Below are 23,913 nucleotides of genomic sequence, written 5' to 3'. Positions count from 1 at the left end.
TGACATGGCCAATTATCGTGCCACATAAAACCAATTAAAAGATTTAAGTTAGGTGCCTGCTGATGCCTAACTTTTGGCTACTTTTTGAAAAATCCGGCCCTTAGTGTTTAACATGCGATAATTTTCTTTCTTCTCCTTTCCTTCCTTCTCATTCAACTCCATAGCCTGACATCTCTCTCCTTTTCTTCTCTTCTGTCTCCCCTTCCCCCTTCATGCTCTGGCATCTCCTCTCCTTCCTTTCCCTCTGGTCTGGCATCTGTTGCCTTAGTTTCCCTTCTCTACCCCATGCCCTGGCATCCTTCTCTTCTATTTCCCTCCCCCTGAAGAGCGCGGCAGTCAAGTTCCCCGCACGCACAGCGGCAATCATCTGATTGCCAGCCGCCAAGGAACACCAGGAGAAAGATGCATTGGTGCATTCGTGGGTTCCCACACATGCGCAAAAATGCCCCAAAGTAGGCTGCAAGCCTGGCTAAGGCGTGGGAGCGCGCCAAAGAATCCTAAGGGGCAGGAAGAGCAGAGAAGGCCCGGGGAAACCAGAAGACAGCTTCGGGTAGGTGTTTGGACCCCAGCCTGATGGGCGCTGGGGTCTGGAAGAGTAATTGTGCCCTGATTGGGGCCCAAGTGTGTGGGATTTTGCTGGCAGGTGTCGGGAGCGCGCCAGAACACTGGGCTCAGCCCAGCATCACAGAGGGTGTATTTATTTGATAATGAGAAGGGAAGCCGGTTCACTTGCAGGTGGTGGGAGGGAAGCTGACCTCACCAGGCAGTCGGGGGCCCCCTTGCCCTGTTTGCTCTCCTACTAATGCTGGCCCTGGGGCCACCCTGATATTTTTTGCCCCGAGGCATGTGCCTATTGGGCCTACCCTTTAATCTGGCCCTGCCTGCACCAGTGTGTGAAACACCGGCTCTGCAACGTGTGTCTGTGTTGGACGGAGAGTTGTGTACTGGTAAACCTAAATTAATAAGCCCTCATTCCCACCACAATATAATACAAAGCTCCCCAATCTCTCTGGGCTTGCGCTGGCAGTCTTTTCTTCACAAGAAGATAGAAGGAAAAAGAAAAAACAAACAAACCTTTAAATGACTCCTCAAAGTCCTTATAGCAAACACACAATTCCAGGGGTTGCCAGGTGGTCAGAATAAAAGCCTTTTTTCCCCAGTAAAAAAACAACTGTATTCAACAGCAAAATATTAATTAGAAGCTTTTCACTTGTCTTGGGTCTGTTAGTTTGTGTCCTTGTCCTGCTGCTCCTGGATTAACAGGTAAGAGCCCATTTCCACCTCCATGGGCTGATTCAAAAGACTCTCTGAGGTTGGGGCTTTTCCCCCGGCCTCCTTGAGCTCCATGGACACCAGCAGCTCTGTGTCAGCATTGACTCTCAGCCCTGAGAGGTCCTTGCAATGCTCCTGGTGTCTGTTGTTCCCCTCTAGTATGTCTTTATCTGTGGTACATGGCTTACATTTTGTATCATAGAGCTCTCCTGGGTCGGGATCACTGATAGTAGGCATAGGCAACTTATCACAATACTTAGCCAATTTTGTACAATCTTTACATGGCAAGGCATTTTCAATATGACATCTAAATCTGAGTTTAGACATATTGAGAAAAACGTCCAAAAATTCAGTAGAGAAAATTACCGTTCTCAAATCAGAAAAACATCTTTCTTCCTCCCCCTAAAAAATATGGCCATTTCCTAGATGTTTGTCCTCAGTGTGTCTATCTTTTTTTTTAATGGTTCAAAAAGTCAAAATGATAAACACACAAAAAACAGCCACTATGAAGTAGGAAGGGATAGCAATATTAACAGACTGGCCACACAGACAGCCCAGCATAGCTGTAGGGGCCACTGCAGTGAATGTCATATAAAAGGTCCCTGATACACATTTCACCATAATCCCCTTACATTGTCCCGAGCTCTCCAAAACCCACCTACAACCTACTGTATGCAACTGTATACTACTCCAATAGCCCTTGTGCCTGCAGGTGTCACCTATATGTTGGTACAGTAGGTTTTGGGTTGGTTTTAGAGGGCTTACACTTTCCACCGCAAGTATGCTAGTTAGAGTGACTTATGGACTTGGGTTCCCATCTCTGTAGTCCACTGCACTGACCACTAGACTACTCCAGAGACCTTTTTGTTGCACTAATAGGATTAGGATAGCATCTAAAGCTGTCATACAGGCTGGTATACATAGTTTCATTCACATCTTTGGGAGGGTGGGAGAGGGTCAGTGACCGCTGGGGGAGTAAGAAGAGTCATGTCTTCATGCTTCCAGTGGCGATGTGGTCAGTTTGGGTACATTTTTTTGGCACTTATTCATTATTGAAACAGGTCTAGCTTTGACCATCCAAGTTTCGCTCTGCAATATTCCATTATTGCAGAAAAAAGTCCAAATCATAAGTCCTCTGTAATCCTGCCCAAAGGCCCCTCCCCCACCCCAAAACAACCCTTTGAGATTTAGAAACATTGCGGACAAATTGCATAGAAAAATGTCTAAAAAATGTGTTTCGAAAATGGCAATTTGTATATTTTAGCACACAAAATGTCCAAATGTCACTTTATACCACTTTTGATTGATTTTCTCTTTTAAAAACAAGTCCCTAAATTACCTGATATAGCATATAAAAAGTCACATAAAATTGGGGACTACCACTAGGGGTGCTATTTTGATGAACTTTGCCGGAAGCGTAGGCACGAATGGGCATCATTCTTGCCAGGAGATCCCTAGGCCACCCCTAGATGGGGTAGATCCTTTGTGGGGGGGATTGATCAGGTGGGTCTACTTCAGAGGAGGTCAGATCAAGGAATCTTGTGGACAGACTCTGTGTCTGAAGGGGTTGAACTGGAAACAGAGTTTACTTTCGGGAGAGCTTTGGATTGAGGGGGAGGACTATTTCAGAGGACTCTGGATCTGAGGGGAACCCTGGATGTTAAAACTGGGAGCATTAGGCCATAACTTGGTGGCATGATGCTCCTGGGCTAAAAGCTGGAGTTATTTTACCATACATTTAAGGCCATAACAAGACTTGTGGTGTGCACTGGGTGTTCACCGCAAGTCTTGTTATGGAATTTGCATACTTTGTATCTCATTACTATTCGACCTGCAGTAACTTAAATATCACCATGTTAAGGGGCAAATTATGTGACTTAAAGCCCTAATGGATGGATTATGCCACGAGGTTGGCTACTGACCCCTGGCACAGTGAGGAATCCACCCTGTGATGTTTCATGGTAGAGTACAGGAGTGATTTGCCCCTGAGCCTACAGCACCTGGTATTCCCAGGTGGTCTCCCATCCAAATACTAGCCAGGCCTGACCCTGATTAGTTTTTTCCAGTGGTAAAAGTGGACATACTCAGCGCAGCCAGCCAGGCCATAGGCTGAAGTTCTACTACAACTTGATAAATTCCTCCCTCAATTTTAATACTATCCATTACTATAAAAAATTGAAGTGTGTATCCTGTACTGTGCCTAATGATCAATAGTCAAATAATTCAACACAGACTCTTCTGTGACATAGTACAGTTATCGTTATGTAAATTTGTCAATTTCATTTATTACAACAATAAGATATAGCTATGAAATATAATTATTTTATTAGTCTCTATGGTTGCAAGCAAAAAAGTTCTTCAGTTCCTTTGGAAAAGGTTCACAAGTATGCAGAAACGAATATTGTAGATTGAAAGGTAGAAATTATTATGCAAAACTATAGTGTAAGCAAGGTAGGCAATTAACCCCTTCTTATACAAAGCTGGGCTAGCGGCTGCTACTGCGGTAACTACCCCAAAGCCCATAGGGACTTAAAGGGCTTTTGCTGTGCAGCCGCCGCTAGCACAGCTTGTAAAAGAGGGGGGTAAGTTTGCTACTGGCATTATTATTTGCATTCTAATTCATCTGTAATTAATTCTTACTACAGTGCAGATTCAAAAAGTATAAAGACGAGTTTGTGCACCTTAAAAAAAAAAAGTTTGCATTTATAAAGCAGCCTTAGAGTGATATATTCAATCTGGCCAAGTTCCAGTACATTCTTGCAGATAATCTAAATCTTCTGTCTAATGCACCATTCCAATGTTTACAGAAGTATAAAAATTAAAGGGCATTTTAAAACTTTGTTTAAAAAAATCACTTGAATCAAAAGGTTAGATTAGGGTAATGAGGGTTTTAAGATGCAGGTTTTCTAAACTTCCTTCAAAACTGTATTTTTTCAGTAGCTAACACAAACAGGGAACTGCCACAGGAGGATAAGGGAACAAGCACATATAAGAAGCAGAAGAGAAAAGCCTATATAGAAAATACTGGTAAGAGAAACAAAACAATAAGAATGTAGGGCACAATATACCAAAGGATTTATGCTCCTAAACTTGAGGGTTAGGCTTATGAGCTGGCCTCTGAAAATTTACTCAGGACTAAATTCTATAAATGGCACCTAGTGGTCCCTACGTTTATTTATTTCTAAAATTTCTAGACCGCCTATACCTAAGCGGACGCTCAGTGTGGCTGTTAATTAAAAAAGGCACCGTTTATAGAATCATGTCTAGCAGCGCCTAAGCAGGCTTAGGCGTTGCTAGGTGTCCTACACATAACCTCTGCTCCATTAGGCCAGCTTTTTACTCACCTAATTTGATAATGCCTATGTTGGATGCCTAAGTCAACCATTCCTAATCTCCACCCATAATGACGCTTACTTTTTAACATGGCATAGTTAGGCGTCCTTAGGCGTGGGAGGGCGCCTCCACTTAGGCATCACTAGGCATCCAAAAAGTTCAGCACTAAACTCTTAAATTGATTAATTTTTTTTTATTGGCTGAAAACTGGCGTGGTGAATTACTATGCCGATTAAGCCAATTAAAAAAAAAATTGGGTGTGGATCCCGAACTCAGGCATTGCTAGGAAACTGCAAATAGGGTGCCTAGCAGTGCCTAATGTAGGCACCGTTTATAGAATTCCCTAGTCAGTGCTTAAATTTATACTCACAATTCTCTTAGGGGCATGGTTAGCAACCCTTTAGCACAGGACCTATTTTATGCAATGAGACCCAGTTAATAATAACATAAGTTAATGGTAAAATAACACATCTTATCAACTGCCCATATTGATAACTTCCCCCTTTATTCCTAAATTTAGGAGCATAAAAAGTAGGTGGCAACAGGGGGAACTTAAGAGCATAAGAATAGTCATACTGGTTCAGCCCAGTATCCTGTTTCCAACAGTGACCAATCCAGGTCACAAGTACCTGGCAGAAACCCTTATAGTAATGACATTCCATGTTATCAATCCCATGGCAAGCAGTGGCTTTCCCCATTTCTATCACAGCAGCAGACTATTATCCAAATTTTTTATGAACCCAGATACGCTAACAACTTTTATTACATCCTCTGGCAGTGAGTTCCATAGTTGAACTGGTCTTTGAGTGAAGAAAATATTTCCTCTTATTGGTTTCAAAAGTATTTCCATGTAATTTCATTGTGTCCCCTAGTCTTTGTACTTTTTGAATGAGTAAAAATGGATTCACTTGTACCCGTTCTACGCTACACAAGATTTTGTAGACCTCAGTCATTCCCCCAGCTGTCTCATTTCCAAGTCTTTCCTCATATGAGAGGAGTTCCATCCCTTTATCATTGTGGCTGTTCTTTTTTGAACCTTTTCTAAATTCCACTATACCTTTTTTTGAGATACAGTGACCAGAACTGAATACAATACTCAAGGTGAGGTTGCACCATAGAGCAATACAGAGGCATTATAATATTCTTGGCCTTATTTTTCATCCCTTTCCTAATAATTCCTAGCATCCCGTTTGCTTTTTTTTTTGGCCACCACTGAACACTAAGCAGAAGATTTCATTGTATTGTCTACAATGACCCCAAGATCTTTTTGGGTGCTGTCTCCTGAAGTGTTCCTGAGCATCTGCTAACTATGATTTGGATTATTTTTCCCCAATGTGTATCACTTTGCATTTGTCCACATTAAATTTCATCTGCCATTTGGATGCCCAGTCTTCCAATTTCCTAAGTTCTTCCTGCAAATTTTCATAGTCTGCATGTCTTTTAACAAGTTTGAATTATTTGTCATCTTTAAATTTAATCACCTCATTTAGGCTCTCTTTTACTAAGCCGCGGTAGAGGTTTCTACTGCAGCCAGGAGCGCTAAATGCTCCAATGCCCATAGGAATTCTATGAGCATTGGAGTAGCGTCAGAGCATTTAGCGCTCCAGGCCATGTTAGAAACCTCCACTGTGGCTTAGTAAAAGTGGGAGGAGGGGTATTCTCATTTCTAGATCATTTATACAATAAGTATGTTAAATAGCACTGGTCCAAATACAGGTCGCTGCAGCACTCCACTATTCACCCTCTTTCAGTTAGAAAAATGGCTATTTAATCCTACCCTCTGTTTTCTGTCCAATAACCAATTCCTAATCCACAACATAACATTGTTTCCTATCCCATGATTTTTTAATTTTCTCAGGAGTCTCATGAGGAACGTTGTTGAAAGCTTTCTCTAATTCTAGACACACTACATCAACCAACTTACCTTTATCCACACCTTCAAAAATATGTAGCAAATTGGTGAGGCAAAGCATCCCTTGGCTGAACCTGGGCTGACTCTGTCCCATTAAGCCATGTTTTCTACTTGTTCCATAATTGAATTATTTTTAATAGTTTCCACTATGTTGCCTAGCACTGAAGATAGGCTTACTTGTCCGTAATTTCCCAGAACACCCCTGAAACCCTTTTAAAGGTTGGTGTTACATTAGTCACCCTCCAATCTTCAGGTACTATGGATGATTTTAATGATTACAGGTTAAAGATCACTAGGTGTCATTTTATAAAAGAGTACATAGATTCCCAACACAGGGTACACGTATCCAGACATCAGCGGGGGGGGGGGAGGGGGGGAGGTATGCAGCACCCTGTTGAGTCCCAATCATTGCCTTCCTCTCCCTGCTGCCATTTGTTCAGTTGTAGGTCCGCTGCCTTCCCATGTATACAGCAGCACCAAGAAATAGAAACTTTACATTACAATCATACTTATATGCACTTGAACCAATTTGAAACATTATCAGCAATTCCAATTTCAATTAGTTCTGATAACATTATCTCTTGGTCCACCAGATCGAACTGTAAAATAAGAGCTTTATAGATTTACTCAATAAAAATCTAGCCTTATCAAAAACAGATGCTACCACCATCTCTCTACAATGTCAGTACCTAAATTCTGAGTGGGATGGATGCTGGATGTAATATTTAACTGCAACATTCTTCTCCCTGCCACTTACCCATTCTTTTACGCCTCCCCGACTCCATTGGTTGCTAGCAAACTCAATTATTTGTTATATTCTTATTTTAATTTACAAAATGTTGTCAAGATAATTATTGATTTGAATGTGATATATTTCTATTTCTTTCTCTAAGCCGGGAACTGATTTGTTGGATTCTCCCCTTGCTTTTATAATCGTGAAACTGATAATTACCCCAAACAGGATAACATTAACAGTATTCCATAACATTGGAAATAGGATCTCATTTGTAGCATTTGTCTTGAAGTAAAACTCAGTGGTGTTATAAGTATTTAATGTAGTGGATCCACTTTTGTGGAATGCCTTGCCCTATAATGTTTGTCAGATTTCTTCCTTCTTAAGTTTTCATAAGTGTTTGAAGGCCTACTATTTTCAGCAGGCCTTTGGCAATTTGTGATGTCAGGAAGCTATTATTTTTGCATCAGAAGCTTGCTGAAGTTATGAGAATTTTAGTGTATTAGGTTGTTTGTCTAATTACACTTATATGTGTACTCTGTAAGCTGCATAGATTTTTGTGATATGTGGAATATAAATGTTTTAAATAAATAATTAACATTTTCCCCTTCTTCTATTAAACTACGCTAGCAGTTTTTAGCGCAGAGAGCTATGCTGCTCCCGACACTCATAGGAACTCTGAGCATTGGGAGCAGTGTGGGCCATTCAGCGTGGCTCCCCGCGCTAGAAAATTGCTAGCTCAGTTTAATAGAAGAGGCCCTTTATATTCAAGTAATGTTTGTTGAGCCTTTATAAAGGATTTTGGGAAAAATTATTTTTGGGCAAGTGCTATGTCATAGGAAAGACATAACTGTCTGCCCAGCCTCCTTCTGTGTGGTATTGGAGGAATAAACTACATGCTCTGATGTAGTGTGAGGCAAGAGCTGTAGCTGGATCCCGGAGCAGACATAAAACTTTCCTTCAAGTGTGGACTCCCTATCTGAATGTCCTGGCTCTGAGAAGCCGAAGCCAGATTCTGAACACTCTATGATTTGATGATTTGTACTTTCTGGACTGTATAACTGGGTTGCCTACTGTGTTTCTGTGGGATGGGAGGGGACCGAAGGGGAGAGTGGTTCTGTATGGGTAAGGGGTTTGGGAATGGGATGGGTAGGAGACATTGCTATGGAATTTCTTGTCTTTGTATGGTGTAATTTACTAGATTGCAATAAAAATATCATTAAATAAATAAAATAAAAAAATAATTTCCCCAAAGTGATAGCATGATTAGAAAGAAGTATAGGGTGAATCTTTGGCTTCAAAAATATACGGACATTGTATATGAAATAAGAAAATAATAGATTCTGGAACATAAGTAAAGAAAAAAAATATATTCTAGAGTTGTGTGGAACATGAAAGAAGCGGGGGAGAAAAATAGATATTTTAGAGCTACCAATTACCATGTTCCAGGAGGGAGTTTTTTGGCCAGTCATAGATTTCTAAGAGCATTATAATGATGCACTATGGGATTTACAGCACTGATTTCAATAAGGAGAAAAAAGGACTACAAATACCACACTGCTTTAAGATATTAGTTACAAGACTGGCCATGAAGTCTCCTTTCTAGATCGAAATAACTTGGCAGCTCTGATATTTCCTTTCAGTGGGATGAGCAGATGCTAAGGGTTTATTGTAATCAATCATGATACATTTTATTACTATTGAAGACATACTCCCTCTTCTACGAAACTGCGCTAGCGGTTTTTAGAGCAGAGAGCCGCGCTGAATGGCCCGCACTACTCCCGACGCTCATTTTGTAGCAGAGGGGGTTAGGGCCCCTTTTACAAAAGCTGTGGTAGCAAGTCTGCTGCGGCAAATGTATCGAAGCCTATTGCTCTGGTGCATTTGCCGTGGCAGGCTCGCTACCATGGCTTTGTAAAAGGGGACTTTAGATGAGTTAACTCAGATGTGGTCATTTATCCAATGCTACTTTATTTCTTATAGCTCCAGGTTTCTGCATTTATCACACTCTTCTGTCTAAAAAAATATAGTTCAAAATGCATTAAAGTAATTCTACAATTGTTCCTTTACACTGAAAGTGAAGAGTATGTTGAATAAATCAGCGAAGCAAACTCCTATTTCAATTAATTTACTTTTCTTTTTTTTTTTTAGACAGCTGAACATGACTTCCCTGGTTTTCATCCCACTGTATGTGCAAAGGTTTTGTTGAACTGTAAGCTGTGTCGAGGATGCAGCCATTCCACACGAAGGCACGCATTAACATTTTGCATTTGCATAGAGAAAGTTTAGCCCAGCTTCTGAAAGTGGCGCCATAATCAGCAGGCGCCTGCAAAAAAAAATGATACTGGTCGCGTGTCACTCCGATTTTGGCGCTGTTTTTAGAATCACGGCCTGCGTAAAAGATAGGCACCAGAAATGTAAGCCAGGGTTTTACAGGCTTACATTTCTGGCGCCTCTCTTCGATGTAGAATCACACTTAGTGGCGTCAACCGTCAACACCACCCATAACCACTCTTCTTTTGACATTTGGCACTGCTAAGCATCTGTGTAGATGCGATTCTGCCACCATGTTTTGTAGGTGCCTCATGGCACCTACTTTTTTTTTCCTTTTAATTTGTTTATAATTGGCATTTAACAGTGCAGTTAATTACCTTGCTGTTAATAGCCAATTAAAACAATTAACAAGCACCGGTAGAGCACCTTCCTAATGGTGCCACTTTCAGAATCCAGGTCTTTGTGTTTACTGAGTGGTTCCAGTAGTGGTATAGTACAGTATACCAGTCTTTCCTTCACAAATCATTCATATGCTTTCTCACTGATGTCATGAATGTTCCAGATGGTCTTGACAAAAGACTCATCAGCCAGCCTTTATATCTAGAGCAATTACATCACTTATTTTTTCCATAGTTCTTATTTTTGGGCAAAAACAATATAATCAAGGATATCAGAATTTTGGGGTTAAGTGTGTCTTCTGGATGAAAAACTGTTTAGCAGAAAGTGCAATGACACTTTAAGATCATTCTTCTAAGAAGAAAGACCTGTTAGTATCTACTTTCTACCTGATCTGCTTTAAGGTCCAAAGGGCCAGTATATTATTCAGTTATACTTCTTGCATATATACATCACTCTCCATATTTAAGAATGCAATTTAACATTGACTCCATATGCCTTGTATTTTCTGGTTCCATAGTGTCAAACACTTTCTGCACCATGTACCTCCACTGTTAGTATAAGGATAATTTTAGAAGCATCTACACGTTTACATGGCACCATTTACACATGTAGATCATGGAATAAGTACACTGATAGGTATCTATGTATGTAAATCCCTGCAAATTCACCATTCAGTAATTCACGGTATTTTCTGACCGCCTCTTCCTGGTACTAAAGTCAGGCTACACCAATCAGGAGCTGCTTTAACACGCTATCTGGCATTAGTACCAGGAAGAGGCGGTTGGAAAATACTGAGAATGATTTTCAGCACCCACCGGCACCCCAGCTGACCTCTCTTGCCTTCGATCAGCTCCTAAATCACATTCGTGGATTTTACAAATTCGCAGGTGTTCCTGGAACGGAACCCCCATGAATTTTGGAGGAGTACTGTATCCCTGCAGTCAGCAGTTAAAAAGATTGTACAGAGCTCCCAATGCTAACACCTCGTCATCCAAGTGAGGACCAGTCCTTGCTTAATATACCCTGTTCTAACCCTAAGTGCTGTGGTGATACCTTTCATCTACCTCTCTTCAGAGGTTTATTACAAAATACTGCTTAGCAATTGATGCTCAGCATTGGCATTTGGAAACATTTTACACATTTTGTGTTTTAAGAATTTATTTATTCTTTGGATCAGCTTGGTGATTTATATATGGGACCCCTAATGAAAGCATTTCTACACACCGAAACATGGACCTTGTAGGGTCCTATTCATCGGCTTGGTCATCTACATGCTACATCATCTGCCAGCTGTTTACTATATTGTGTTTATGGAAATAATTGTTTGATATAATTTCAGCTGACAAAGTGAAATCATCTGCACACAGACGTTTAATTCTTTTTACAGATTGGTATTTACCTAGGACTATTGGCCTTCAATTCCAGCTGTATTTGTTTTTAATTGTAACATAGTAGATGACGGCAGATAAAGACCCGAATGGTCCATCCAGTCTGCCCAACCTGATTCAATTTTAATTTTTTCTTCTTAGCTATTTCTGGGCAAGAATCCAAAGCTCTACCCGGTACTGTGCTTGGGTTCCAAATGCCAAAATCTCCGTTAAAACCTACTCCATCCCATCTAAACCCTCCCAGCCATTGAAGCCTTCTCCAGCCCATCCTCCCCCAAACGGCTATATACAGACACAGACCATGCAAGTCTGCCCAGTACTGGCCTTAGTTCAATATTTAATATTATTTTCTGATTCAAGATCCTCTGTGTTCATCCCAAGCTTCTTTGAACTCAGTCACCGTTTTCCTCTCCACCACCTCTCTCAGGAGCACATTCCAGGCATCCACCACCCTCTATGTAAAGTAGAATTTCCTAACATTGCTCTTGAATCTACCACCTCTCAACCTCAAATTAAGTCCTCTGGTTTTACCATTTTCTTTTCTCTGGAAAAGATTTTGTTCTACGTTAATACCTTTCAAGTATTTGAACGTCTGAATCATATCTCCCTTGTCCCTCCTTTCTTCTAGGGTATACATATTCAGGGCTTCCAGTCTCTCCTCATACATCTTCTGACGCAAGCCTCCTATCATTTTCGTCGCCCTCCTCTGGACCGCTTCAAGTCTTCTTACGTCCTTCGCAAGATACGGTCTCCAAAACTGAACACAATACTCCAAGTGGGGCCTTACCAATGACCTGTACAGGGGCATCAGCACCTTCTTCCTTCTACTGGCTACGCCTCTCTTTATACAGCCCAGCATCCTTCTGGCAGCAGCCACTGCCTTGTCACACTGTTTTTTCACCTTTAGATCTTCGGACACTATCACCCCAAGGTCCCTCTCCCCGTCCGTGCATATCAGCTTCTCACCTTCCAGCATATACGGTTTCTTCCGATTATTAATCCCCAAATGCATTACTCTGCATTTCTTTGCATTGAATTTTAGTTGCCAGGCATTAGACCATTCCTCTAACTTTTGCAGATCCTTTTTCATATTTTCCATTCCCTCTTCGGTGTCTACTCTGTTACAAATCTTGGTATCATCTGCAAAAACGCACACTTTTCCTTCTAACCCTTCAGCAATGTCACTCACAAACATATTGAACAGGATCGACCCCAGCACCAAACTCTGAGGGACTCCACTACTCACCTTTCCTTCCTCCGAGTGACTTCCATTAACCACCACCCTTTGGCATCTGTCTGACAGCCAGTTTCTAACCCAGTTCACCACTGTGGGTTCTAACTTCAGCCCTTCAAGGTTGTTCAACAGCATCCTTTGAGGAACTGTATCAAAGGCTTTGCTGAAATCTAAGTAAATTACATCTAGCTCGATCCAGTTCTCTGGTCACCCAATCAAAAAATTCAATCAGGTTCGTTTGGCACGATTTACCTCTTGTAAAGACATGTTGCCTCGGATCCTGTAACCCATTAGATTCAAGGAAGTACCGTATTTTCGCGGATATAACGCGCGCGTTATACGCGTTTTTACGTACCGCGCATACCCTTCGCGCGTTATATGCCTGAGCGCGGTATACAAAATTTTTTTTACATATTTCACACCCCGCCCGACGCCCGATTCATCATCCAGAAGGACGCTCGCACCCCCACCGCTCGCACCCCCACCCCGAAGGACCGCCGACTCCCCGACAATATCGGGCCAGGAGGGAGCCCAAACCCTCCTGGCCACGGCGACCCCCTACCCCCACCTCGCACTACATTACGGGCAGGAGGGATCCTAGGCCCTCCTGCCCTCGACGCAAACCCCCCTCCCCCCAATGACCGCCCCCCCCAAGAACCTCCGACCGCCCTCCAGCCAACCCGCGATCCCCCTAGCGACCCCCACGACCCCCCCACCCCCCTTCCCCGTACCTTTGGTAGTTGGCCGGACAGACGGGAGCCAAACCCGCCTGTCCGGCAGGCAGCCAACGAAGGAATGAGGCCGGATTGGCCCATCCATCCTAAAGCTCCGCCTACTGGTGGGGCCTAAGGCGCGTGGGCCAATCAGAATAGGCCCTGGAGCCTTAGGTCCCACCTGGGGGCGCGGCCTGAGGCACATGGGCCCAACCCGACCATGTGCCTCAGGCCACGCCCCCAGGTGGGACCTAAGGCTCCAGGGCCTATTCTGATTGGCCCACGCGCCTTAGGCCCCACCAGTAGGCGGAGCTTTAGGATGGATGGGCCAATCCGGCCTCATTCCTTCGTTGGCTGCCTGCCGGACAGGTGGGTTTGGCTCCCGTCTGTCCGGCCAACTACCAAAGGTACGGGGAAGGGGGGTGGGGGGTCGTGGGGGTCGCCAGGGGGATCGCGGGTCGGCTGGGGGGGCGGTCTGAGGTTCTTGGGGGGGGCGGTCGTTGGGGGGGAGGGGGGTTTGCGTCAAGGGCAGGAGGGCCTGGGATCCCTCCTGCCTGTAATGTAGTGCGGGGTGGGGTTAGGGGGTCGCCGTGGCCAGGAGGATTTGGGCTCCCTCCTGGCCCGATATTGTCGGGGAGTCGGCGGTCCTTCGGGGTGGGGGTGCGAGTGGTCCTGCCGAGGGGGGAGAAGAATCGGACGTCGAGGGGGGGCATCAGGCTTTCAGGATGGGGACAGACCTTCAAGGGGGGACAGGACTTCAAGGGGGACAGGCAGACCTTCAAGGGGGACAGGCAGACCTTCAAGGGGGGACAGGACTTCAAGGGGGGACAGGACTTCAAGGGGGGCAGGCAGACCGAAGGGAGTGAAAAAGCTATAAAATAAACCCACTAGCGTGTCAATGTGTTGAGAGGAAGAGGTGGTCTGGGAAATTCTGCTGAGAAAACTCCGGGTCCATTTCCACCCCCCAGTTACCCTAGTCCACTCCACTCAACTGGTTCACATACTGAGTTGATCTTTGGGTGTTGTTCCTGGGATCTCTTTCAGTGGTTTGTCAGTATCTCCTTGTGGTCCAAGGAAGGAAACTTTGTTAACCTTAGCATTGACCTTCAGAATATATTTGTAACAGCGCTGCTTGTGTGGCATTACCGTAGGCTATGTAGTGATGGAAAGAAAAAAACAGACCTTTGCACATTTTTGCACTAGGTACGGTATATGGTATAGGTACCGTATATAGGTATAGGTATTCCTGCACAGCTAAGTCCTTGTGAAGTTACGGTACCTTGTTCTTTCTGTATTTGACATCTAGCAAGGTCTCTGTTTGGAAGGAATGATTTAAGTTATGGTAAAAGCAGATAGCGTTGCTGGTTTTAAAAAGGTTTGGACAAATTCCTGGAGGAAAAGTCCATAGTCTGTTATTAAGACATGGGGGAAGCGTCTGCTTGCCCTGGATCGGTAGCATGGAATGTTGTTATTCTTTGGGTTTTGACCAGGTATTTAGTAACCTGGATTGGCTACCATGAGAATGGGCTACAGGGCATGATGGACCATTGGACTGACCCAGTTAGGCTATTCTTATGTTCTCATCTGTAGGGGCCTTTGTTTTCACTTCTTATTTTAATGTATTTTTTTCTGGAAACTTATCAGTGTTTTTTATAATGGGAACAAAAATGGAAGAGAATTACCGTAATGTGTGTGGAATGGGGGGGGGTTGTTTAACTACCATAATTTCTTCAGCTAAATACCGGTAATTCAATCCACCTCAACCAGACATAGGAGAACTCACGCACCATTCACACACCCTCCAACCAAACACGTGAAAAGAAAAAAACTGTTCATTCTTATAAACAACCTTATAACTTTTAATCTAGAGTTAGTGAGTATGAATTCAGGAACAAGAACAGAAACATGTTAATTCTTATAAACTATAACATTAACCAGTAGATCAAACGAAGTATGGAGGACAAAATAATCTAAATACAGTTACCGTAATTACGGTAAAGTTGTAAATAAACAAAGTTTACAGGTTTATTCAGTCATCATCATCACAGTCATCTGAATCCTTGAATCCATCAAAATCCGAATTGTCATCATCGTCATTAAATAAACTGAGCACGGCCTGCAGACGATCCTTGTTTATTTCCGAAGTGATATCGTCATCATCGTCATCATCATCATCATCATCATCACTGAAATCCGTGTTGTTGCCTCCTTCCGCTGCACTGGTAGTAGCCGTAGTTTCATTGGTTTCATAAACAATGCCCGCTTTTCTAAATCCGTTTCGAATGGTATCTGGTGTTATTTTGTCCCATGCTGAAGCCACCCACTTGCAGACTTCTGTGAAAGTTGCCCGCTTCTGCCGCCCCGCGGGTGTGTACTCGTGCGTGCCGCTCTGCATCCACTCCTCCCACTCCTTTCTAATAAAAGTCTTGAATGGATGATTCACTGCGATGTCAAGTGGTTGCAGCTTACACGTCAGGCCTCCAGGTATCACAGCGATGTGGGCACGAGTAGAATTAATGTAGGCCTGAACATTTTTTTCTTTGTGGGCAGCCATGGCATCAAAAATTAACAAGGATTTTTTTGCAAAGAATCCACCCGGTCTTGCCCTAAAGCATTTATCTACCCACAATCTCATTACGTCGCAGTCCATCCATCCCTTCTTGTTGCAGTGCACAACCACACTGGTGGGCAGCTTTTCACGGGGCATAGTGACCCTTTTGAAAATGAGCATGGGCTTTAACTTAACCCCGCTAGCTGAGCAACCAAGAACGACTGTAAAACACGTTCTTTCATGCCCAGTTGTGGTGATGGCAACAGATTTAGTACCTGTGGGAGCTATGGTTCTTGTTGCTGGAATGTCGAATGCCATTGGAATTTCATCCATGTTGATGACGTCCTTTGCAGTGATGCCAAGTTCAGATATTTCTTTGGCGACAAAGTCACGGAAATCAATCAATTTTTGCTGCCAGTCATCTGGAAGTCGCTGGCCAACAGTTGTTCTCATTCTAACTGATAGTCCGTTCCTTTTCATAAAGTTTGAGATCCATGTGAAGCCAGCTTTGAAGTCGGGTATTCCTCTTCCATTGGCAAGTAGTTTTGCCTTCATCTGAATCGCAACAGTAGAAATTGATTGATTTTGCTCCCTTCTCGCCAGAATCCACTGCTTCAAGTCATCCTCCAGCTGAGGCCATTTTGGTTTGGCCCCACGACGTGCCCGTTTGCGCGGATTGCATTTCTCCAGTTCCTTCTTATCTTTTCTCCATTCACGCACCGATGTTTCTCCAACATCGAACTCTCTCGCTGCGGCCCGGTTGCCTATTTCCTCAGCTTTCGCAACGACTTTAAGCTTAAAGTCCGCTGTATATGACTTTCGTCTCATTCCTGCCATTATGGCGGTACATTTACCGGTAAATTTAATTGATAAACTCTACTACAGGGTAGATAAATGCAGAATACCAATCTGAAGTGATCAAATTAAAATGTGGGCTCTACATGCAACATTAATCTTTTATAGGCTTACCCAAAGGCTGAGATGCTGTTGTATAGTCAAAATAGTATTCACTGGGCAAATTACAAGGCCAGATAGAGGGGGCCACAGCCATGTGGTGAAAAGCACACCACCAGAAAAACAGCCTTGGTGAAAACTAAGCGGCAAGCATGCTCAGACCATTGCGCATGCTTACAGAGCTGGGAGCAGGGCAGGGCGGGCGAAAGGAGAGTCGGGACAGCGCACGGAGAGGCGGGGCAGTGCACGGAAAGTCAGGGCGGGTGAACGGAGAGTCGGGACAGCGCACGGAGAGGCGGGGCAGTGCACGGAAAGTCATGGCAGGTGAACGGAGAGTCGGGACAGCGCACGGAGAGGCGGGGCAGTGCACGGAAAGTCAGGGCAGGTGAACGGAGAGTCGGGACAGCGCACGGAGAGGCGGGGCAGTGCACGGAAAGTCAGGGCAGGTGAACGGAGAGTCGGGACAGCGCACGGAGAGGCGGGGCAGTGCACCGAAAGTCAGGGCGGGTGAACGGTGAGTCGGGGCAACCAGAGGAGAGTCGGGGAGGGCGAAAGGAGAGTCGGGGTGGCCAGAGGAGAGTCGGGCAGCATGCGCGGTATACCCATGAGTGCTGTATACAAAAGTTTCCGTACATACAAGTGTGGTTTCTGCGCGCTATACCCGTGTGCGCGTTTTACACGGGTGCGCGTTATATCCGCGAAAATACGGTACACTATCCTTTCTTTCAGCAACACTTCCATTATTTTTCCAACAACCATAGTGTATTTTATTGTCTCATGTGTTCTATTGTATGCTATCAATAAACCTAGGAGTTTCCAGTTCATCAACTCCACGTTACTTGTTTTGGTTTGCCGGCGTTTTGTTTTGTGGTTTCTTATTACAAAATATTGTCAGTTTTTGTACCCGCCACGGGAACATAAAAATGCCAGTTTGAAGGGGCAAGTGCAAAGCTTGAAGTAACCCCTTCCCCAAAAGAAAGCAACTTCCCTTACCTCCCTTGACTGACTGACACAAAGCAAACCTTCTGACATCCCCCAACCTCTCCCTTGGAACAAAGCTAAACTCACAAATTCCTGCAACCTTTAACCCCCATCAAAATGTTTGAAAAAACATTTAAATATAGAATTCATATATACTGTATGAATAGTCTACAACTGACCTGTTTACTAGAGTTATATCCCAATCTGTGTTTATAAATAACATGCAGAAATAAAAGAAAAAAAGATGATACCTCTTTTATTAGACTAGCTTTCGAAGGTAACTCTTCTTCTTCAGCTGCCCCTCACTATCTCTCTTCACTTATCTCCCTCTGTGATCCATCCTACCCATCCCCACGTGAGCTCCGCTCAACTGATAAGTCCCTCCTATCTGTGCCCTTCTGTTCAACTTCCAACTCCAGACTCCGTCCTTTCTGCCTTGCTGCGCCGTATGCTTGGAGCAAGCTGCCCGAATCCCTACAATGGGCTCTGTCTCTGGCAGTGTTCAAGGCCCAGTTGAAAGCCCACCTCTTTAAGAGTGCTTTCGGCTCCTAACTCGTCTCACCTTGGGTTCTGCAACCCCAACCCTATATGTCATGTCTGTCTGTCCAAGTTAGATTGCAAGCTCTTCCGAGCAGGGACCGTCTATAAATGTCAAAATCTACAGCGCTGCGTACGCCTTTCAGTGCCATATAAATGATAAGTAGTAGCGGTAGATCCAAAGTGATCAGATGTTGACAAATATCAGAACATAGAAGTGAAACATAAAAGCATTCCATGACATTCTCACAAGAAGAGGGAAGGTGTGGGTAAGGTGAGAAACAGGGAGAACCGGGTGGGTGAAAAAGATCTCAAAAGAGCAAGTTTTAATGTTATTACTTACCTACATTCAGGGATTTTATCTTTAGCAATATCAAACCACAGTGTTGTGCTATATAAAAATATTTAACAATCAACTGATTCAACAGTTTTAAAAACTATGGTTTCCTCTGTTATACTGGCCTTTACAAAGCTACGATAGAGGTTTCTACTGCAGGCTGGCGAGGTAAATGCTCTGACGCTCATATGATTTCTACGAGCGTCGGAAAATTTATCTCAGCGGCCCACGGTAGAACCCTCTACTGCTGTTTAGTAAAAGGGGTCATAGTTAATAGGTTAATACTGTAAAACATATGGAGGGGCATAATCAAAAAAACCGTCTAAGTCCCTTTTTGGCCTAAGGCCTTAATCGTTGAAAGCAGAAGCAGGGAAAGTGTCCATAACCAAAACAAATGTCCTTGTTTTGATAATGGCCTGCCTCTACATTCAGCTGTTTAAACGCTCAGCCAACCACTACGTCTACACTTGTACCCAAACGACGTCTACACTTATACCCCATAATGAACCAAAAAAACAACTAAGCCCCAAACGTCCAACACACGGGCTTTTAGGCGAAAGAGATACGGGGAAGGGGGTTGAGGGTGAGGGGGGTCGGGGGGTCGGCAGGGGGGTTGATCGGGGGCTCGGGGGGGGCGGAGGGCCTGGGATCCCTCCTGCCTGTATTGTAGTGGGGGGTGGGGGATAGGTGGGTCTGCCTGGGCAGGAGGGGTTGGGCTCCCTTCTACCCGATCGTGCAGGGGGGTGGGGGGCGAGAGGTCAGGAGGGCTTGGGCTCCCTCCTGGCCTGATCATAATTGGGGGGGGGGGCCCGTGGGGCAAGAGGGCTTGGGCTCCCTCCTGTCCCGAAAATAATCGGCGGGGGGGCATGGATCGCTGGGGCCAGGAGGGCTTGGGCTCCCTCCTGCCCCAATATTGTCGGGGGGGGGGGGTGTGATGTATCGCGGCAGGAGAGATTGGCCATCTCCCTTGCCGCGATACGATCACTCCTCTACCCGAACTGCCACAACCCGCGGCAGGAGAGATTGGGCATCTCTCCTGCTGCAGGTCGCGGCAGTTCGGGTAGAGGGATGATCGCATCGCGGTAGGGGAGATGATGCATCTCTCCTGCCACGATGGTTGCGGTGGGTGGGTGGGTAGGTTGCCGTGCCGCTGAACTGATTGCGCCAGTGGCCATCAGCTCAGCAGCTCCTTTTTCAGCACTTAGACCTGTTTTGACTTCGTCTAAGTCAAAAAGGTATAAGTGCCGACTAGGCAACCTGCCTAAGGTTTTGGTTATACCTGCTGCACGCCTAGGTGTAGGTCGGCTCACCTCCCGCCCACCGCCCACCCTTTCCCCTCCTCTAAACACGCCTCTTTTCTCTCTGTGTGTTTAGTGGCAGGGGAAAGGTCTAAGCTGGTTTTAGATATGTCTAAAAACCAGCTTTGGTTATGGGTACTTGGACGATCAGGCTTTTTGATTGTCCAAGTAACCATTTAGGACACTTTTTAGACGTGTTTTTTTTATTATTATGAACCCCCTGATGTTTACATCTAAGAGACATTATAATCCGAAAGAAATTATGTTTATTCTAAGCATAAATAAATACATGATTAATGTACAGGGTGTGTATTTAGCTTTATACTTATCCCAGCAAGAATGATTTTGGTATTTGATATAACTATTTCATTACCTTCGGCTTTTACTTTAAAACCACAAATATATTCCATGTTAAGCAATTAAAACATATTTTTTTAAAAAAAAAGCTCTAAAAATGATGAGAGGAGCAAAGTGGTCTAAAAAGGACATGTACTTCAATGATTTTAAAATTTTAAGCTCAGCACCCAGTTTAACCAAAAGATCCAATGTTCTCCTCAGGAATGCAAAGTTATATTTCTACACAGCAAAACAGAAACTCAGAAAACTTAGAATACAGTACTCCCCCCCAAATTTGCAGGGGTTTCATTTCAAGAACCCCTGTGAATTTTGAAAAACCGCAAATGCGGTTTTTCGCCTGTCAAAAGGCAGGGGAAGAAGGAGAGGGCAGCTGGAGTGCCGGCGGGTGAAGAAAATCACTTGTGGTCTGCTCCGACCACCTCTTCCTGTAGTAAAATTGTGCTACACCAATCCGGAGCTGCTTTGACACGCAGCTCCTGATTGGTGTAGCCCGACTTTACTACAGGAAGAGGCAGTCGGAGCAGACTGCGAATGAGCGAGTCCATGAACCGCGAATTCGTGGGGGAACACTGTACTCTAAATTTTGGTAATGAATCACAATGAACAGAGAGATTAAACCATAAGGAAAGATGAAAAATGCTGGCAAAATCTATGCACACAAATCAGTTATGTTAAACGGTGCAAAACCTGTTAAGCTTGTATTTACTACACATATTATTTGACTCAAACAAAATAAAAATATGCATTACAATTGTAATTGTAGGCTGAAAATGAATGGATTACTTTCATAGGTAACAGAACAGTGTGACCCACATGGGCCATGCATTTTGATCACCACAGAATCAGCAGCTAGAGAGTTTGTGGCAGAGCTTTTTTGATTTTTTGGCTCCTCCAATCAAAAAGATGCTTCACTGCACTTTAGAACTCTGATTAGAAGATTTACCTTGAGCTGCAAAGGTCAGTTCTTTGGCATCTGTAACAGTGGTTCTTTTGTTGGAGTTCTTCTTTTCGCTTCGACGATGACTACGCCTTTTCTTGGTCTCCCCCCAAAGATTTGATCCACCATGCATGCTTGGAATGTTCAAAATGGCAATACCCTCCAAGGAAATATTGTTCAGATCCAGCTGAATTCCATCACACTTAATAAACAGAAGAAAGAAAAAACAGAAAGAATTGGAGAGGGATTATGGTTGCAGGAATCTTCAATATCTCTTTACTTAAGACCATCTGGCCAATATTCAAAGCTATTTAACCCGCCAGGAATGGCTCCTGGCTGATTAAATTGTTTTTACTGCCTAACTACAGATAGTGAGTGGGAGATAACCAGCTCCTCTTGCTAAATATGCCCGGTTAGTGGCTAGCCGCTGTCTATATTGTGTGACTTATTCAGCACCTACCATAACCAGTTAAATTTAGTGGTCAAATAGGACCACATAAATAGCATGGCAATAATTTGCTTGCTCATTCAGTATAACATGCTGTGGTATTTTCTGATTATCTCTACCACAATTCTAAAGGGTTTCGGTAGTCTGCAATTCATTGTAAAATGTCACCTTTCCTGTCAGTGCCTAAGTGATAATTAGCTCAGGCATTGAAAGGAAGGGCAATATTTTAAATCAAAAATGTTGCTGGCACTTAGCCGATATTCAGTGCTGGCTGGTTAGATTTACAATGGCTAAAAATGTTCCATACATTTTGGCAGCCTTGATATAATTGGCTATGCGCTAAGCACTAACCATCAATATTCAGTGGGAAAACTGCCACTGAATTTTGCCACAAAGCCGGTTAAATGCCATATAACCAGTCAGGAGCCATTCCTGATCAGTTAAATTGTTTCAAATGTCGGGTGGAGTCTTTTGTAGCCCTCCTTCCACCCTACTCGACCTGAATTTTTTTTTTATTTTTTTTAAGTCTCTGGTGGTCAAGTGGGCTCCCTCCCTTCCCCTACCCCAACATTCTCTGGTGTCTAATGGCATCTACCCCAAAATCTTTTTGGAAGATCCTGTGGACCTGAAGAGGCAGGAGTGATGCCCACCCAGCTCTCATAGACTCTGGCAGCATAAAAACTCTGTTGCAGAGAGAGACTCTTGACTGTTTGAAAATAAATTATGCCCAAAAGGTGCATTTATCCAGTGTACATGCAGACCACTGACAGTACTCCACCACCTGTGTAATGTTAAGAATTCTGGAAGTCTAAGTCAAGATGGAATTAGCGGTTCTGCCGTGGATTCCATACCTGGTTGTCTTGGGAAAGGACTTTCCGGGATTAAGGGACGCCTGGGCTTGGATCATCAAACAACCCTTTGGAAGCAGAGAAGTATATTTTTGCAGGATTTTTCCCTGGGAAGATGCCTTCAGGCCAGAAAGCACCTTGGACACAGGACCCTTTCATTTTCCCTTTGTGGAATACCTTACACCGATGCAGGAAGCTAACTTAACCTAACTTGTGCATCAGAAACAAAATGTGCTCTCCAGCAAGCCAGGATGGACTCACCTACCAACCTATGATAACATCACCAAACCCGAAGTGGTCATTCTCCAATATCCATACCAAATTCCAAAAGCGTGGCAACAGAATGTGGCCGAAATGTTGGACCTTGGGGTTGCTTATGCCGACGCCAGATGGCAGCATGCAAATCTGCATAGACTTCTGGAAAGTGAATGCCGTGTCCAAACTAGAGAATTATCTCATACCTCGAGAGGATGAGATGATCAAACAATTGGGTGAAGCTCAGTGCATTTCAATGCTGGACTTAACAAAAGGATACTGGCAGGCACCCCTCACACTGAGTTCCAAGGAAAAGACAGCCTTCTATACACCCCAAGGACTATTCCAGTTCACCCCTAGTACTTTCCAAAGATTAGTCATCCAGCTATTAAAACTTCACCATGGCTATGTTGCAATCTACCTTCATGATATTGTCATTTATGGTCCTGACTGGAAGTCTCACCTGATACAACTAGAAGTGGTCCTGCATAGCTTAAGGGAAGCCAGCATAATGGCCAATCACAAGAAATGCGTCCTGTACCTGGGATATATAGTTGGTTGAGAACAGGTTAAACACCAGATTCAGAAGATGGGGGCTATCACTCAAATACCCAAACACCAATACTGTGAAATAAAAAGCTAGTCGGCTACTATAGACAATTTAAAGCCAACTTTACAGTGACTACTCCATAAAGACCACACCAGGCACATTCCACATGGCGCCTTTAGAGAGTCCTGCCCCGACCAGCTGAATGGGCAGGCAGGGAGAGCAGGGTTGCTTTATTTCGGGCAGACAGGAGGAGCTTGTAATAGCGATTGCTCTTCTGAGTAAGGACTAGGCACAGTTCCTCCCCCTTTTACCAGCGATGTTCTGCACAAATAGCATGCATATAATTTGCATGCTGTCGTGCTATTTGTTGATCATCATTTTTAAAAAAAAAAAAAAAGCTCCCACTATGGTATTTTTAACTGTGGTGTCAGAGCTTTGTGCATCGTGCCCTGTGACAGTACACTAAGCCTGTGGAGCAACAGGTTTGAGCTGTAAAGAAAATAAATCTTCTTTTGTGTTCTCTGCAAGTGTGGTTTAGTTGTGTGTGTATATGCTGAAACCCTAAGAGAAGCCTAGGCTGGTCTGGCACACTGAATTGAAGA

The 23,913-nt window shown here is 44.0% G+C and overlaps 1 protein-coding gene across 9 annotated transcripts in view; it reads right to left on the bottom strand.

Annotated features, from left to right (window-relative positions):
- DGKB (diacylglycerol kinase beta) overlaps window positions 1-23,913 on the bottom strand; it is a 733,919-nt gene that overhangs the window by 104,060 nt on the left and 605,946 nt on the right. For all 9 annotated transcript variants that reach the window (XM_033930985.1, XM_033930986.1, XM_033930988.1 and 6 more), the window contains one exon: window positions 21,217-21,412. In XM_033930985.1, the coding sequence (XP_033786876.1) occupies window positions 21,217-21,412 (196 nt within the window). The remainder of the gene's footprint in view (window positions 1-21,216; window positions 21,413-23,913) is intronic.

Source organism: Geotrypetes seraphini, chromosome 2, assembly GCF_902459505.1.
Source record: "Geotrypetes seraphini chromosome 2, aGeoSer1.1, whole genome shotgun sequence".
Classification (NCBI taxonomy): domain Eukaryota; kingdom Metazoa; phylum Chordata; class Amphibia; order Gymnophiona; family Dermophiidae; genus Geotrypetes; species Geotrypetes seraphini.
This window is presented reverse-complemented; position numbering and strand designations above follow the sequence as displayed.